This window comes from Phoxinus phoxinus (genome assembly GCF_949152265.1).
Source record: "Phoxinus phoxinus genome assembly, chromosome: 2".
In the NCBI taxonomy this organism is placed as follows: domain Eukaryota; kingdom Metazoa; phylum Chordata; class Actinopteri; order Cypriniformes; family Leuciscidae; genus Phoxinus; species Phoxinus phoxinus.
The window spans coordinates 36,781,478-36,796,494 of NC_136877.1; the positions used below are offsets into that span (position 1 = coordinate 36,781,478).

Below are 15,017 nucleotides of genomic sequence, written 5' to 3' on the forward strand. Positions count from 1 at the left end.
TGACAACTTCATTACACCTACACCTTTTTCTTAGATCCGGAAAAAAATAAAAAGAAGTAAATCCTCAATCGTATCAGCAAAAGACTAAGTAGTAACACCCTATTGTAAGGTTTGTGTTTATTTATAGAACTGCAGAATATTGATTTTAGTATTGAATTTCTAAAAGCAATATACATTCCATAAGGGTTCTTTAATAATGCCTCATCTCATATTTATCCTTCCTAGTCTTTAAAAAAAAAATGAGATCAATATAGTTGACCTATCCTCAGAGGACCAGTTTTATAATCAGATTAAGCATGCCTTTGGACTAGAAAGCAGTTGATTTAGAAACATTATTATGAAAGTAATCTATAGTTCAGTAATATCCTTAATATGCATAACAGGAATTTGGTCCTCAGAATTTAATTTTTAAAGTGGTTTCAAGCTCTGCGTTTCCAGTTGTTTTTAATGTATGAGTGATTTCATGTATTGTACCGATAAAAAGTCGATCCGTATTAGCTCTGCTGTAGCAACGGTCCTGCTACACTAAGTGCCTTCTAACAATAACACTGCTCCCTCCATGCTGAGGGCAACTCAAAGTTCTTGAAGTTAAAGTGATGCTGTTTTTAGCATCTTCCATTTGTTGCTCTTATGCACATAATGACTCTAAGATAAAGATGCAGACAGGACAGTGTGGAGGACAAATCTGGAAACATGCATTAAATTTGCATGAAAAACCCTTTATTTAAAATGCATTTCATTTTGGGCAGATGACAGGTGATTGTGAAACAATTTCAAGTAGGAGACAGAAAGAAATTATAAGGTCATGATGAAAAAAAAAAATGAAAAAATGTTTTCACAAAAATGAGAGTGCACACTCTTCAAATGTAGCTATATGTCTTGGTAACAGTCACACATACAAAAACAACACACACACACACACACGCCATTCATTCATTCTCTTACAGTCTCAATCTCGTGGCTGAATGCCCAACATGATCTCTGCCATGCTGGTCAATTTGGTCTCTTCAAGTGCACTGATAAGACGGCCCAGTTTGGCACTCCTGCCCTCTGACTGGATGAAACGTCCAAGCAGTTGATAGGCTTGTTCATAAAGCCCTTCCCTCTCGTACTCATAGGCCAGATTGTCGATTGCAGGGCCTTTTAAGGCACGGCAGTTCTTTTGTAAAGCCCGTCCCACTCGTTTCCAATCCCGTCCCACATGAGCAGCAAACCGTTGCTGGTCTGCTGAAGTCAAAGGCCTATCATCTAAGATAGGGACGGAGGAGAAACAAATATTTAAAACATATAGAGCGTGAAAACTAATCTGTGATCATAGAAATACAAATGTAATTTTTTTTAAAGAGAAGCTATACGCATCATCACATACATTTAAATACTTCAAACTCACCGAAAACTCTGTTCCGAAACAGAAAGCAGTTCCTGGGCAGCTCCTGCGTTGGTTGACTGGGAGGACCGTAGCTGTTCTGCAGCTGCTGCTCCAACTGTGTGACCTCATCATCTCGCAAACGCACAGGCTACAAAACATCATCTGTCAATTCAACTAAAAGCACAGTATTCAAAAACATGTTTGACATCCATAGAAGGTAAGGCTCCCCCAGCAGCGGTTTAGTTCAAAGAAAAGAGATTTAACTTAATTCCACTGGGAGCTTTACAATAAAGAGATATTCTCTCACTGTTTTCATCAGAGCCAGACTGATACTTCAACTGGTTCAGATACCGCCATACTTCTACTGAAGAAAAAAGATGTTTGCAGACACCGAGTCCATGATGATATCAGGACAGAGAAGGACGGCTTTATAGAGCAATACATTTAATGTTCTGCAATATTATTGATTTGACTGCACTGACACTATCGGATGAGAACTGGATGATGACATCATATCTTTATAGAGCAACTGAATTCTGAATTCATTCCATAAGTGGTGAACTTATGAACTTATTTCAATAAAACAGTTATTGAACTGAATCAACACTGAACTGATTTCAACTGAACAATGGCACTATTGTCTTTTTTGAGCAGAACTGAATTCTGTTTGCATCATTGATCATTATTTACCTGTGTAACACTGCTTTGAAAATACACTGTATGTGCTTTTTAAATAAAGGTGACTTGCCAATACAAGCAGTCTGAGGCCTTTTGCGTATACCCCTGATGTTAGACCTGACTAGTTTGGGCATAAGATGGCTCATGAGAAGTCACTTTGTCAAAAGTCAAACTGAATTCCCTTCAGCGGTGCGTTTTATTTTAGTGTCATTTGTTTGTTTTTTCAGCAACAAACTCTGAGATCTCAGTCCGACAACAAGCATTTCCGATTTTACATTAGTGAAATGTAAAACAGGGAATGAAAAGGTTTGACAAACCCCTTGTGAATAATTAGCCAAATGTTTACTTGCAGGTGAGCCTGAAAAAATAACATCAAAGAACTTCACATCTCCAACAATTTAAATACTAAAACTGATTCATAGTTCTGTTCTGACAGGGTTGTAGACGGGAGAAAAAACAGGCTTAATGCAAATGATAAAAATGCAACCACATAATTGTAGATAGATAGACAGTATAAAAAAAATGTATGTGCTTATCGACCATTTAAAAAGGAGAAAATGCTTCCCATGCCTTTTGTTGTTGACATCAAGTCCAGCAAGTGCATCCAATTAAACAAAGAAAAAATTAAGTTTGACAGTTGTGTGACATCCGCTTATCCTCAAAAACACTGCAGTGAAGAACATCTAACCATCAATTTAGAAGGCAAACTAAGTCTATTTAATTTTTTTTCTATTCATTTCAACCTATATTTTTGTTGTATTCACATTTCAATGTTTGATTGCATGTCAATCTGGTTTTGTGTTGAATGTCCAAAGTGAAATCAAGGTATTGAAGCTACAGCTGTGAATCACTGCACCAAAATGAAGCTTTTTAGTTGTTTTCACTGTAATTAAAACATAATATTACAATACTGTTACTTGTAACAATTTAAATTGTTTAACTTGCTACGTTTTAACATTCACACATGTTATTTGGTATAGAAAACGTGACATTAAGGCAGTGGTTTGAAACATGCTTGTATGACCAAATCAACTTATCTTCGATCTATGAACCTGTAGTTTCTTCTCAGAGCTGAAAATGTCAAGAACATGCTCATTTAACATTTCTTATGTGCTGTCCTTATTGAAGCTGTGAATTATAGCAATGTCAGAGGCTCATAGCTCAATTAATATTTCTTATGTGCTGTCCTTATTGAAGCTGTGAATTATAGCAATGTCAGAGGCTCATAAAGCCCCCCCCTGAATCTGGGAATTCCCAGCACCATTTAAACTAATGACCCTTTGGCCTAAATATGAACTTTAACTAAATATAAATCATCCTGAAATGTATTTTTAAACAAGAACCTTAGGATATTCCCACTCAAGACTTAAAAATAAATGCACATACATAATATTCACACACTTAAAAACTGTTATTTTTTGGGTTTATCAGGGAGACTGTCAGTGTTTGCACTGAAGAATAAAGTGCATTTTAATTAGGGCTGTACGATATTGAAGAAAAATGCGATATGCGATAACTCCTTAAATAATGCGATATTCGATATGCGATATAATAATGCTTAAAGTGTGTAAAATAAACTTAAATTATCTTTAAAATATATTTAAAATGATATAACCTATATGTGTTTCACATTCTTTTTATGACAAGAAAGTAAACATCAGCGTTTTACTGTAGCATAAGAAGTGTTATTTTAACATCAGTGTAAACCACAGGGTTTCAGGTTATCCTACATTAGGTTTATTTAATAAAAGATACTGAATCATAAAATATAGAAATAAAACATTGCTTAGTTTTCACTGTATGAATTAAATATATCCTGATACTTATTAAAGCTAAGAAAATTGTTGTCTTTTGTTCATGACCCCATTTATTGCAAGCTGTTGCGATATTCATGTTGCGATATATACATTTGCGATATTTCGATAAATTCGATATATTGTGCAGCCCTAATTTTAATATTGTGAATATTTGACGCAGAATGGAAGATGCACATGCAAGTTTCGTGCAATTAGCTGCTCGTAAAAGTAAAGACCGGTACAAAGCTAGCCTGGCGATCAGATCACCATAAACATACACACGTACCTGCGATTGGCGTATGTGATCCAGACAGATCTCTAGGTCTTGAAGGTTTTGGTCCAATGTATGTATTCCTGCCTTGAGCTGTGTTTCCATGACAACCCCATCAAGAAGTGTAAGAAGACGCGAGGCATGCTGGGACAGAAACTGAGCGAGTGAACCACATGCATAGCTCTCCAGGAATCGCTGACAGGGAGGCACGGACATGAATTTAAGTTCCACCCCAAGTAAGGGATCAGCATCGTGCAATTTTAGGATTTCGTACCCCTCCAGTCCACCAACAGAATCTGGATCAAAGACAATTAGAATTGTGTCATTTGCAACCCAAATACATTGTTAAATCTAATGTATACACAAAACGCCATACTCTTTTTATTCCGGTATAATTTGATGCACTTGGTGGCCAGAACTATCAACTCTTACCTGTAAGGGTGAGTTTAATAACCTTGAACACACTGAATTTCCCTTGTTCGTTTTTGTAAAGCGACAGAAGGTTGTGTTCTGGACTGCTACACCCCAGGAAGAGTACAGCACACCCTGAAAATTCACGATCATTGGTGTTGCTGTCATTTAACCTCTGCAGATGAAGATGAAATAATTCACACACATTGTTAATTCACATACTACAATAACTGGACAGACACCAAATTAAACACAATGTACCTTAGTGTCTATACTGTCCATCTTCTGGTCAAACTCTTGTCTCACGTCCTGTGAATGTGTACAAACAAATTAGTTTGTAAAACACACACAGAAAGAAATTATGAAAACAAAGCAGAATTCCTTGAAGATCTAATTAGACTAGCACAAAAAAACAAACACTTTTGTGTTTCCAGCATGTAACCACTTCCTTATAAGGTTACGAGCTTGATGGTCGACACTAGGGATAATGGTGTCAGACGCTGGTGATTGCTAACAGTTACAGATATGCGATGCACATGTTTACAGGTAATGTGATGCGTCACATTACAAACTTTTAATTATTATTAAAAAATGTTTTAACATTTTTGAGAGGTCAATGGATAAAACATACAAAAGCTCGCTCGCACGTCTCGTGGCTTTTATTTTTTTAAATACATTTTACTGTTCACGTGAACAAAAGTTTAACATAACACAACCCTGCTTACCTCCACTTCACATATTAGCGAATATAAAACCTGCGCTTTGTTATATACATTACATGTTACTTACACAACGATTTGGTGAACTTTGTCTGAATGGTAAGGAAGCCTAAACAGGCCTGTAAACATACACGAAGGAAACTTTCGAGGTGTCGATGCACTATCTTGGCCGCTATTAAGACACACCCACTAAAATATGCAATGATCTGATTGGCTAAATGTCTCGCACATTCTATGGTGATTGGCTAAAAGCTCGATATCTGTGTTCACCGCCGTGTTTAACAACGGAACTCGTGACGCAGGAGGAAGTACAGAAGTTTGAGAGTACGTATATGTTTTTTTTTGGAGTCTGACAGACATGCGTGCAGACAGCAGAATCATCTGAGGTGTTTTTGTTATGATATTTTAGATAACCTTTTTATAAGCGTATTTTAACTGGCGGCTGACTGGGCTCGATTGGGAATGGAATGGATCTGCCAGAAGAGATCCTTGCACATATTTTTTCTTTCCTGCCTTTACAGGACAAATGCAACGCATTTACTGTTTGTAAGGCTTGGTCTAATATCATGACACATCCAAGCTCATGGAAAGATACTGAAGTCAGGTAAGAATACATGAAATACAAGGAAACCCTCCTAGAGAAACATTTTATTACCAAGATGTTGCACTTTTGTATCTTTAAAAACGCAATAGAGATCTTAATTATATTCCAAGTATCAACTTTGTCTCATGTTTCTCCTTAGAATTCTCAGGAGAAATAATAATACATACAGAGTTGACTTTATAACTAGAAAGACAACCCTAAATTATAAATCTACTTTGATGAGAAATGTTTGAATTTATATTAATTTCTTACTTTTGGTTGCAGACTGATATCTTGGCAAATCAGGTGACTTAAAGGAGAACTCCGGCGCAAAATGAACCTTTGGTCTAATTACACATTGTTACCTAGTCAACCGTTATCTGAGATTTGTTTTCATGATTATCGAATGTAAATAGTTTTATCTCTAAAAACAGTTTAGCCTATAACGCTAGTATAACGCTAGTATATAGGGCATTGAGTAATGACAAATAAAAATCGCTTGTTAATACCACTAACAAGGCTCAAAATAGCCCCACACTAACACGGTAGCATAATGAGGGTCCCTACCTTCAAACTGAAGCATTGAGAACTTTGACAGTGTCCAGACATTTTAATAAGAAGATATTTTGTATACAGTCAAAAAACAGACTCTATCAGTCGATCTAGGAACGCCGATCCAAATGCGCTGAACTGTGTAGAATCTCATATGGTCCAGCCAAGGGTGTAATCCATCCGCCGGAAACTGAAGCCTCCCCGGGAGCCGCCATTGTAGCAGAACTTCAGCTGCTGTTAGCATTCCATTGACTCCCATTCATTTTTGCGTCACTTTGACAGCAAATAACTTTACATCTGAAGCGTCCAAAGACTCCATTTGTCCATTATTTATTTCTAAAGAAACACGACAATGTATAAAAGGCTCCATTACTTTGTATCTTACGTTATGACTTCGTAGAAGCCGTTTTTGTAAAAAATAGGCTAACGATTGCGTCATACCCACGCGACTCTCTGTCGCACTGTAGAGAAATTACCGTATAGACCGGCGGAGAAGCTCGCAAGCAATCGGGGGGACGTGGAGGCATTAAGTCAAGGGAGAAGCCCATAGAGATTCATAAAGTTGCTCCTGCTGCTAGCTCATTGACAACTAATAATCACGCTCTCCGTCTCTGCGAGATTCGGAAGGGAATTATTCAGATTTCCCTCGGCACAGCTATTAGAAGACCCACGTCACATCTACGTCGTCAAGCTCAGTTTGAGTCTGCGCAGTACGCCTGGCGATCAGGAAGTGAGTGCTTCTAATGGGCTTCACTTTTCTCCGTTGAAATCTATGGGGTCGCTGTGTCCATCTTATATACTGTCTATGGGTCCAGCGCATTTGGATCGGCGTTCCTAGATCGCATGATAGAGTCTGTTTTTCAAAGATGGCTACACGAAGTTGACTGTATGTATAAAATATCTTCTTATTAAACTGTCTGGACACTGTCAAAGTTCTCAATGCTTCAGTTTGAAGGTAGGGACCCTCATTATGCTACCGTGTTAGTGTGGGGCTATTTTGAGCCTTGTTAGTGGTATTAACAAGCGATTTTTATTTGTCATTACTCAATGCCCTATATACTAGCGTTATAGGCTAAACTGTTTTTAGAGATAAAACTATTTACATTCGATAATCATGAAAACAAATCTCAGATAACGGTTGACTAGGTAACAATGTGTAATTAGACCAAAGGTTCATTTTGCGCCGGAGTTCTCCTTTAAGTAAAAGTCTAAATTTCTCATAATCGAATTTGCTGTCTAGGAGAAACAATTTAGTGATCAAAGAGATTTTTTGTGATTTTTTTTTTCTTTCTTTCATTCTCTGTGCCCTCATATTTGACCTAAGGTTATGTGCTGATAAAAGCATATTATGCTATTAGTGAAGGCTTTGTGCCATAGGCTACACATAGTCATAGAACACAAACTTCTTGTAATAATAACAAAAAAATTAACGGCATTAAGAGATGATATCTGCCTTGCTTTTTTTTTACATATTTTATCTCTGTCTTAGGTGTGAGTCAGGAACCAGTGTCCCTGAAAGATATTCTGCTCTTCTGTCACTGGTCAGAAATTTGAAACTGATAATGAGTCTGACCGATCCAGCCAATCGCAAAACAGCACTGTGGGTGTTGCGGCAGGCGATTGTCAGGGGTGATGGGCGGCTGCAAGGACTTTCCATCTGTTGTGTAGGTAACACACCCCTCTTTTATGCTGGCCAGGACCTGCAGCAAGGCTTAGTGGACATACTGACAAATGGGACGTCCCTAACCCTGCTTGACCTAAAGGGTGTGCCCTTCACCCTCAGCGACTCCTTCGTAAGGAGCGTTGCCATGCTTTGCCCTGCTCTGCGAAGTCTTTATGTCAACAATCATTCTCTGGTGTGTGGCGTCAACGCGGAGACTCTAAGGCAAGTGCTGAAGTCCTGCCGCTCACTCAATATTCTTGGAGTTTTTCAGGCTAGTCTATCACAAGACGTCTTTAAAGATCTCATGTTGCCAGAACGACCAGCATTAAAGAAACTAGAGCTCCGTTGCGAACGCTCACTCAAATACACCCTGCCTCTCTGTGACCAGATATGGTTAGAGTTAAAACTGAGACACCCACGTCTCTGGGTGGAACTTGAGCTGGACCACACCCTACCTGAATTGCACGTCCCTGGGGTACTGCAGCCCAGCATCCCTGTTCGATGTCTTCGGCTGCTTACTTGGACATTGCTGTTGAATGAGGTTCGGATAGTCGGGCAGAGCTACGCAACCACGCTAGAGTTTCTGGAGCTGCAGACGACTGCGTCTTCCGAACTAAACTATGTGTTGATAGCTTTAGCAAAGCAATGCATCAAGCTCCAAGAGGTTCACTGTTATTGTGTGGTCTCACAAGAAGTGATAACAGCGTTCATCACAAACTGTCCAAATCTCTACAGATACACACTCAAAACACACAAAGAGGCTCACCCCTGGACCTGTACAAAACTAAAGTAATGCTCTCAAGCACTCTTTGCACATGATTAGATAATGTAATTCATACACTAAGCACTATGTACTCTACTGGCTTGTGTATGATTTTTATAAGGTTCTTTTGTCATCACCCCCCTCCCCCAATAAAGTGTCCAACGTTCCACACTTTGGTTATATCGGTTAAATAAGTGCACCATTTAGGCATTTGAAGTGCAGTATAAACACACTACTTGAACTATTTTTATTTAAAGTCCGCGTGAACCGGAAGTTGCAACCGACTTTATCTCAGTGTTGTGACGTATGTTCGAGAGAAACGGAATACTAAATGAGGAAAAATAGTGGGCGTGGCTTTCTTTCAACTAGCACCTGATTGGATCTAGAAAAGTAGGTGTTTCATTCAGCCCATCTACTGTCAGTTGGAGGAGCGTGGTTACGGATGTTAAGCAGACACCAAAACCGTCAAACCTACGTCATCAGGAAAGGTCCTCCAATGCAGAGGGGAGGGGCATTTTCAGATTTTGATTAAAGATTACAAAGACAAAACATTTTTTTGTGTGGATTGACTTGCATGGATGAATTGTTCACCACAAAACGATCAATTTAGGCAAACAAAGTAAATATGGTCAATTTTGACATCATGTGGACTTTAAGATGCTTTGAACAGTTCACAAGCAAGTAAATTGGGATGCACCTTGTACAGTGGGTTGGGTTCTGAAAGTCTGATTCACATTGGATTTTTTTATCAGGAAATGAAGTTTTAGGATTTTAAAGCATTTCAAAGCACAATTTTTTTCTCTCAAATCATTCTGGAGAACATGATCGTCAGGTTTTGTTAATGCTGCCTGAGTGCTGTTGTTGGAGAAGTCATTCTGAAATCATGTACATTTTTCAATTAAACTGCTCTAAAATATAACTAATGAAATTGTTTGTATTAAAGGGGCATTACACCCATCTAGAATAATTATGTCATCATTTACTCACCTCATGTCATTATAAACTTGTATGACTTTCTTCTGCGGAACACAAAAGAAGATATTTTGACATTGAAGCCAGTTGACTTCACTTGTATGGACAAAAAACAAAGACATTTCTCAAAATATCTTCTTTTATGTTCCACAGAATAAAGAAGTGCATACATGTTTAGAATGAAAGGACAGAAGAAAGTAAGTCATACATGAGGAATGAGAGTGAGTTTTCTTTTTGGTAAACTATCGAAAAAGGACACGGTCACGGTCCACAAAAAGGTCCACGGCCATTAATGTTTTTAGACTTTTGAAACTCGCTCGTTATAGTTCTATGGTATAACAAAATGGGCACAATCAAATGAACGCAAATGTCATTATTCAAATATTTATTATTAAACATTTATTGACATTAAAGCACAGTTGCTCTTTTAACAACTAAATGATTACATTTAATTTTATGGATCAAATGTAACCGAATTTTTGTAGTTGGGATTGAAATACTTGCACGTTCAAAAATGAATGTGCCTCTTGGATACCAAACTCATGTCTGTGTGTGTATATTGAACTCAAATTGATCTGAAATGTATAGCCAATGCACTTTGCCTTCAACTCGCATACAATCAGTCAGCCAGTCAAACATCTGATTTTCTCTCATCATTCATAGTAGTTAAAAGAGAAGTCATAGAAAGCTGTGGTATTCTGGGAAGAAAGGTGGCTGGAGCTGTTATTATTGATATGCTTGATGAACTTGAGGGTGTCTTTGTCTCTGTATACCAGAGCGAGGGAGTTATCTTCAGGATACACTGTGAGGAGCTAAAGAAAACACAGTGTCAACAGAATAAATATTGTGCACTCGTCCTGCTATAAGTTATAACAATAAATTGCTAAAAAAAACTCACATTGTGTGACATCACTTACCTCCTCATCTTCATCATGTGCAATATAGGACGTGTATCCCCCAAACTCCGACTTCCACCCTGAAAAAACAATATTTCTGACTCATATTTCTTTTTTTACTACAGTCTGTTTTATACGATTATGATCTCAATCACAACTGAATCATACCGAAGACACTAATCAACTAATAGTAAATACACACATGCATGTCAAGATTACGTACCTGCACAGCCCATGTGAAGCTGCAGATCCAATGCATACTCTCTTTTGACACAGTCATGTAACAATGTGTAGTCCCCATGTGCCCAGCGACGCAGTTCTCCTACACAAGTAGGCGGTCCTGCATGAATACAACACATGTAAATCACTGTAGATGTAAAAATTGATCTTTGCAGAAACAACACATGCACACGCTGATCACCTTTGTCTTTCTTCTCAGCTGACGAAGCACCGGCATCAGCACTGGAACCCCCTGCTTGTGTATTTTCCTCTCCATCTCTGTTTTCTGTCTCGCTCTTTCCATCTTCGCTCTCATCCTCATTGATGCACAGATAGTGTAAACTGAGGCCGGTCAGGTTGGATAAGAGGATGAAGAACGGCTCAGAGGAGAGGAGTTCCCAGCACTCCTGTACACAAGTTGGGAAGCTCTGCATTTCAGCACAGCCATAACACCTAAACACAGTGACAGTCATTAGTACACAGGCATATAAACAAATCACATGACACTTACCACCAGAAAATAAAACATGCAGAGACAGGAAGAAATGAATAGTTGAAATATTATCACACAAAAGACGGGTGGGTTGGATCTCACCTCTTATTGGGCCGCCCCCTTCTCTCCCACTGGATTTCAGACGACTGCAATGCACTGCGCACCTGCCTCAGTTTCTCCTCCTGACAGTTAAATGGCAGAATTCAGGATATTAGCATTATAGATACATGGAAGCGTGTGGAAATATGTAACAGTTTACGATAAAGACAGATATTCATTCATATGAACAGACTTTACTATAAGATTCAATTTGCTTGCATTAGTTGATGCCTTAAGTGTTTTAAACTAACAATAAACAACAACATTTTCTAATCTAAATTCATGTTCATACTTGTATAATTTATATAAATAAATGTTAAAGTTGCAATGTAACTGAAGGCAGATCCTCTGCGTGGTACGGTGACATACATCAGAGGGGGAAAAATTAAGGGCGGGTCTTGGTTCAGTCCATTGGCTATTGATTGGACAGAGGCAGCTCTAAATGCAAGCTTGTGGTCAGTAGTAAGAAAGAGGGGAATTTATTTTGGACTAAATGATGGAAACCTCGGCATATACGTGGAATTTAGACATTTTTATTAGATTTGATCATTAAAATGTTTTTATTTTTATTAAACGGATGTATGGATGAATAACTCACCGTAAGACCAATAACATGCATTTAGAAAATAGATGAATTTCCATTTTATTTTGACAAAAAAAAATTAGTAGATGTAAAAAAATTAACATTAAATTTAAAAATGCTAATGTGAACAAATTGAACACGAATTGTAAAGTGTTACCATTAACGGATATAAAAAAATAGTAGCATTTTCATTGTAATTTAGATCCATCTCTATTGGTATTGTCCATGGCACAATATAAAAATATTCTTCCATGCAGTGTCTGCAAATGTGACTCTTACATGTGCAAAATTATAAATAAATAACTTAAACACTTAATTATTTAAAACTTACTTGCCTACATGCCTCTAGTGGGATGCCACTAAAATTCACATCTACAGGAATTTCTCATTTCCATCAATTATACATAGACCTCCACAACAGCACAGACAAAAAGGGTCTTATAAAAGCCTCTTCTGTCACAGTTTATTTAAAAGTGTATATATATACACACGCACACAAACACACAATTCCTAACCATGTACCACTGCATAGCCATTCACTGATGTACTTTTTGTATGTGTACTACTGTTCATTAAACATAATAGAAAATTGTGTTATTAATAATAATGATTATGATGACTAACCTGTAAGAAACTAGGCAAGCAAATCTCTGAATTCTCTTCGAATTCCTGCTGTACCCGAGCCTGATAGCGTGGATCCAGGTACATCTCATTCACCCACTCAAATAGCAAACTCTCCTATAACACAAAAACACAATGTGCTTCAGACTGAGGAAATACAAGTTAAGTGAGTGAGTCTTGGTCATTTGGCCATGTCACACAACAAAAACACACTGCCACGCTAACTTGACTTACATCTCTGGGGATATGAGTGTGACGGGGAACTGGGGGTTCAATGTAGCGTGAGGGCCTTGGAAGGGAAGGGCCATGAAACCATCCACTCAGAGATAAACGGCACTTCTCCTCAGAAAGAACCTCTGCCACCTAAGCTTGCAGAGATCAATTCATTAAAAACGATGTAATTCATCAATGAATGGACATCCAATCAAAATATTAATAAATACTATAATAGTATATAAAAAAAAAACTAAATTAACATGGTTCGATTACCTGATGGAAGGAGACGGGGGACACTTCAAAAAACACCAGAGAGTTCCAGCAAGGAAGCAGAGACTTGACAACATTCACTGGCTGACAGTGTTCTGTGAAACATACAGAATAATAATTAGTAAACAAACAAACAATTAACTAGCTACATTTACATTGTCCACATGCATGATTATGCAACATTTTAAGCCGAACAATACACATTTTTTACTGCAAAACATTCTTACTCAGTATTACAAATATCAAGAAATTAAATCAAGATTCATTTACTTGAGAAGCAAAATTACTGTTTTCTGAAAAGAAAAAAATTAAGTGAGTTTTTGCTTAAAATAAGAGAAAAAAAATCTATCTGCTTGTAGTGGGGTCAGAAAATGAACTTAATTCGGCGGGAAAACAAGATTATCTTTCTTACATCACTGACCGTTTTTTTCTTCTCGTTTTAAGCATAAACTCACCTAATTTTGATCAATATTTTGTATATATTAATATTGTATATATGTGGGGGCTAAAATGACACTTCTTTTTTTTAATTACACACCATCAGTTCTGAACAGGTCCAGTGTCCCTCCATCGTTTACGTCCCATGGAGGAACCAGATAGAGGATAAATGCAACTCTTCGTCCCTCCAGCTCATCATCGTGACACAGCAAAACATCTGCAAAAAGAGCAGGGAGAGAGAGAGACGTCGAGAAACCCAGCGGCACATCATCTCCACCCCAGTGATTGGTTGAGAAGTTGTTAGATGGTTTACCCGTATGCTCGTACTTGGCACAGGACACATCAACAGTCGCCTCCAGATCCACCTGCAACACCTCCGACAACCACTCACGAAACTCCCCAAAAATCACAGACCTGAGATCCCAACAAACACATGAGTAAAATTCTTACAGAAACTCTTACACAGAAGCTCACTTGAACTTTGACACACCTTATTTGTGAGACATGATGTTCTTTTCTCTCTCTCAGATCATCTGACTGCAGAAGAAACAGACTTCAGTACTTGACCATCAGCTTCTTTACAAAATATAAGTATGATTCAGACTGATACCTGTTGAAACTTGTACAAGTCATTTGACTTGCTGTTGAAATTCAGCTGCAGAAGCTCTGCCCGCAGACTCTCCACAAAGCTCTCGCTCTGCAGGAAATGGGTGATCTGACAGTGAGGGAAGGGCTCACAATCCAGGTGGATATTACCTGGACAAAGACCAGAGAAATGGGGGATTCACAGACATGACAAATAGACAAACCAGTTTGCTTTACCTCTAAAAAGCAAATGGAGTCTGTTCACAGTAACTTTATAAATGACTGTTGAAGTAGCCTAATGTAAGCTCAATGTGTCACGTGGGTGGGCATACATACCATTAGAGTAGCTCTCTTTCCTCTGCCATGCGTCTGTCATGCATTTCTGGACAGCGTGATCCCTTATATCCGAGTTAATTACCGCCAGTTCACCTCGTTTCTCTTTCTTATTCTTTTTACCCGTTTCGGAATCATTCTGTCGTTTTTTAGGTGGCATGACAAGACCATGAGGGAAATAAACACAGGGGGACTTTTGTTTTCTTTTCCTTTGCTCTTCTTCGTGCGGATTCAGTCAGAGACGCTTTTGGGTCGTTACTGCCCCGCCAGGTCAGCTGTGGAAGAGGCGCAGTTCCTCTAAAATTATGTCCAAAAAACGTTATGTATAAGCTTATGAGCTGCTTTTTAAGACAAGTTTTTCGTTTTTAATACCGTTGACTACCAAAATTTTTATTCAATGTTCATTCATATCTTTATAACAATAAAAAATACTTTTTCATTGGGGCATGTTTGACTGCCTGTGACATACTTGCATTTTCTTTTCCAG

The 15,017-nt window shown here is 38.1% G+C and overlaps 3 protein-coding genes across 3 annotated transcripts; 1 reads left to right on the forward strand and 2 right to left on the reverse strand.

Annotated features, from left to right (window-relative positions):
- Positions 1 to 684: 684 nt before the first annotated feature.
- On the reverse strand, positions 685 to 5,632 carry tradd (tnfrsf1a-associated via death domain). Its single transcript, XM_079587851.1, has 6 exons — positions 5,315 to 5,632; positions 4,787 to 4,834; positions 4,547 to 4,700; positions 4,130 to 4,410; positions 1,391 to 1,517; positions 685 to 1,248 (listed from the first exon to the last, which is right to left on the reverse strand). The coding sequence occupies exons 2-6, from the start codon at positions 4,805 to 4,807 to the stop codon at positions 950 to 952; spliced, it is 882 nt and encodes a 293-aa protein (XP_079443977.1). The 5' UTR covers positions 4,808 to 4,834; positions 5,315 to 5,632; the 3' UTR covers positions 685 to 949.
- On the forward strand, positions 5,519 to 11,245 carry fbxl8 (F-box and leucine-rich repeat protein 8). The gene is made up of 3 exons (XM_079587835.1): positions 5,519 to 5,848; positions 7,869 to 8,831; positions 11,113 to 11,245. The coding sequence occupies exons 1-3, from the start codon at positions 5,712 to 5,714 to the stop codon at positions 11,114 to 11,116; spliced, it is 1,104 nt and encodes a 367-aa protein (XP_079443961.1). The 5' UTR covers positions 5,519 to 5,711; the 3' UTR covers positions 11,117 to 11,245.
- On the reverse strand, positions 9,904 to 14,811 carry ogfod1 (2-oxoglutarate and iron-dependent oxygenase domain containing 1). Its single transcript, XM_079587728.1, has 13 exons — positions 14,534 to 14,811; positions 14,223 to 14,368; positions 14,103 to 14,149; positions 13,926 to 14,026; positions 13,713 to 13,829; positions 13,178 to 13,269; positions 12,923 to 13,051; positions 12,692 to 12,805; positions 11,488 to 11,567; positions 11,095 to 11,345; positions 10,897 to 11,013; positions 10,695 to 10,753; positions 9,904 to 10,589 (listed from the first exon to the last, which is right to left on the reverse strand). Exons 1-13 carry the CDS (start codon positions 14,688 to 14,690, stop codon positions 10,431 to 10,433), a joined length of 1,569 nt encoding a protein of 522 aa, XP_079443854.1. The 5' UTR covers positions 14,691 to 14,811; the 3' UTR covers positions 9,904 to 10,430.
- Between the last annotated feature and the right edge of the window lie 206 nt (positions 14,812 to 15,017).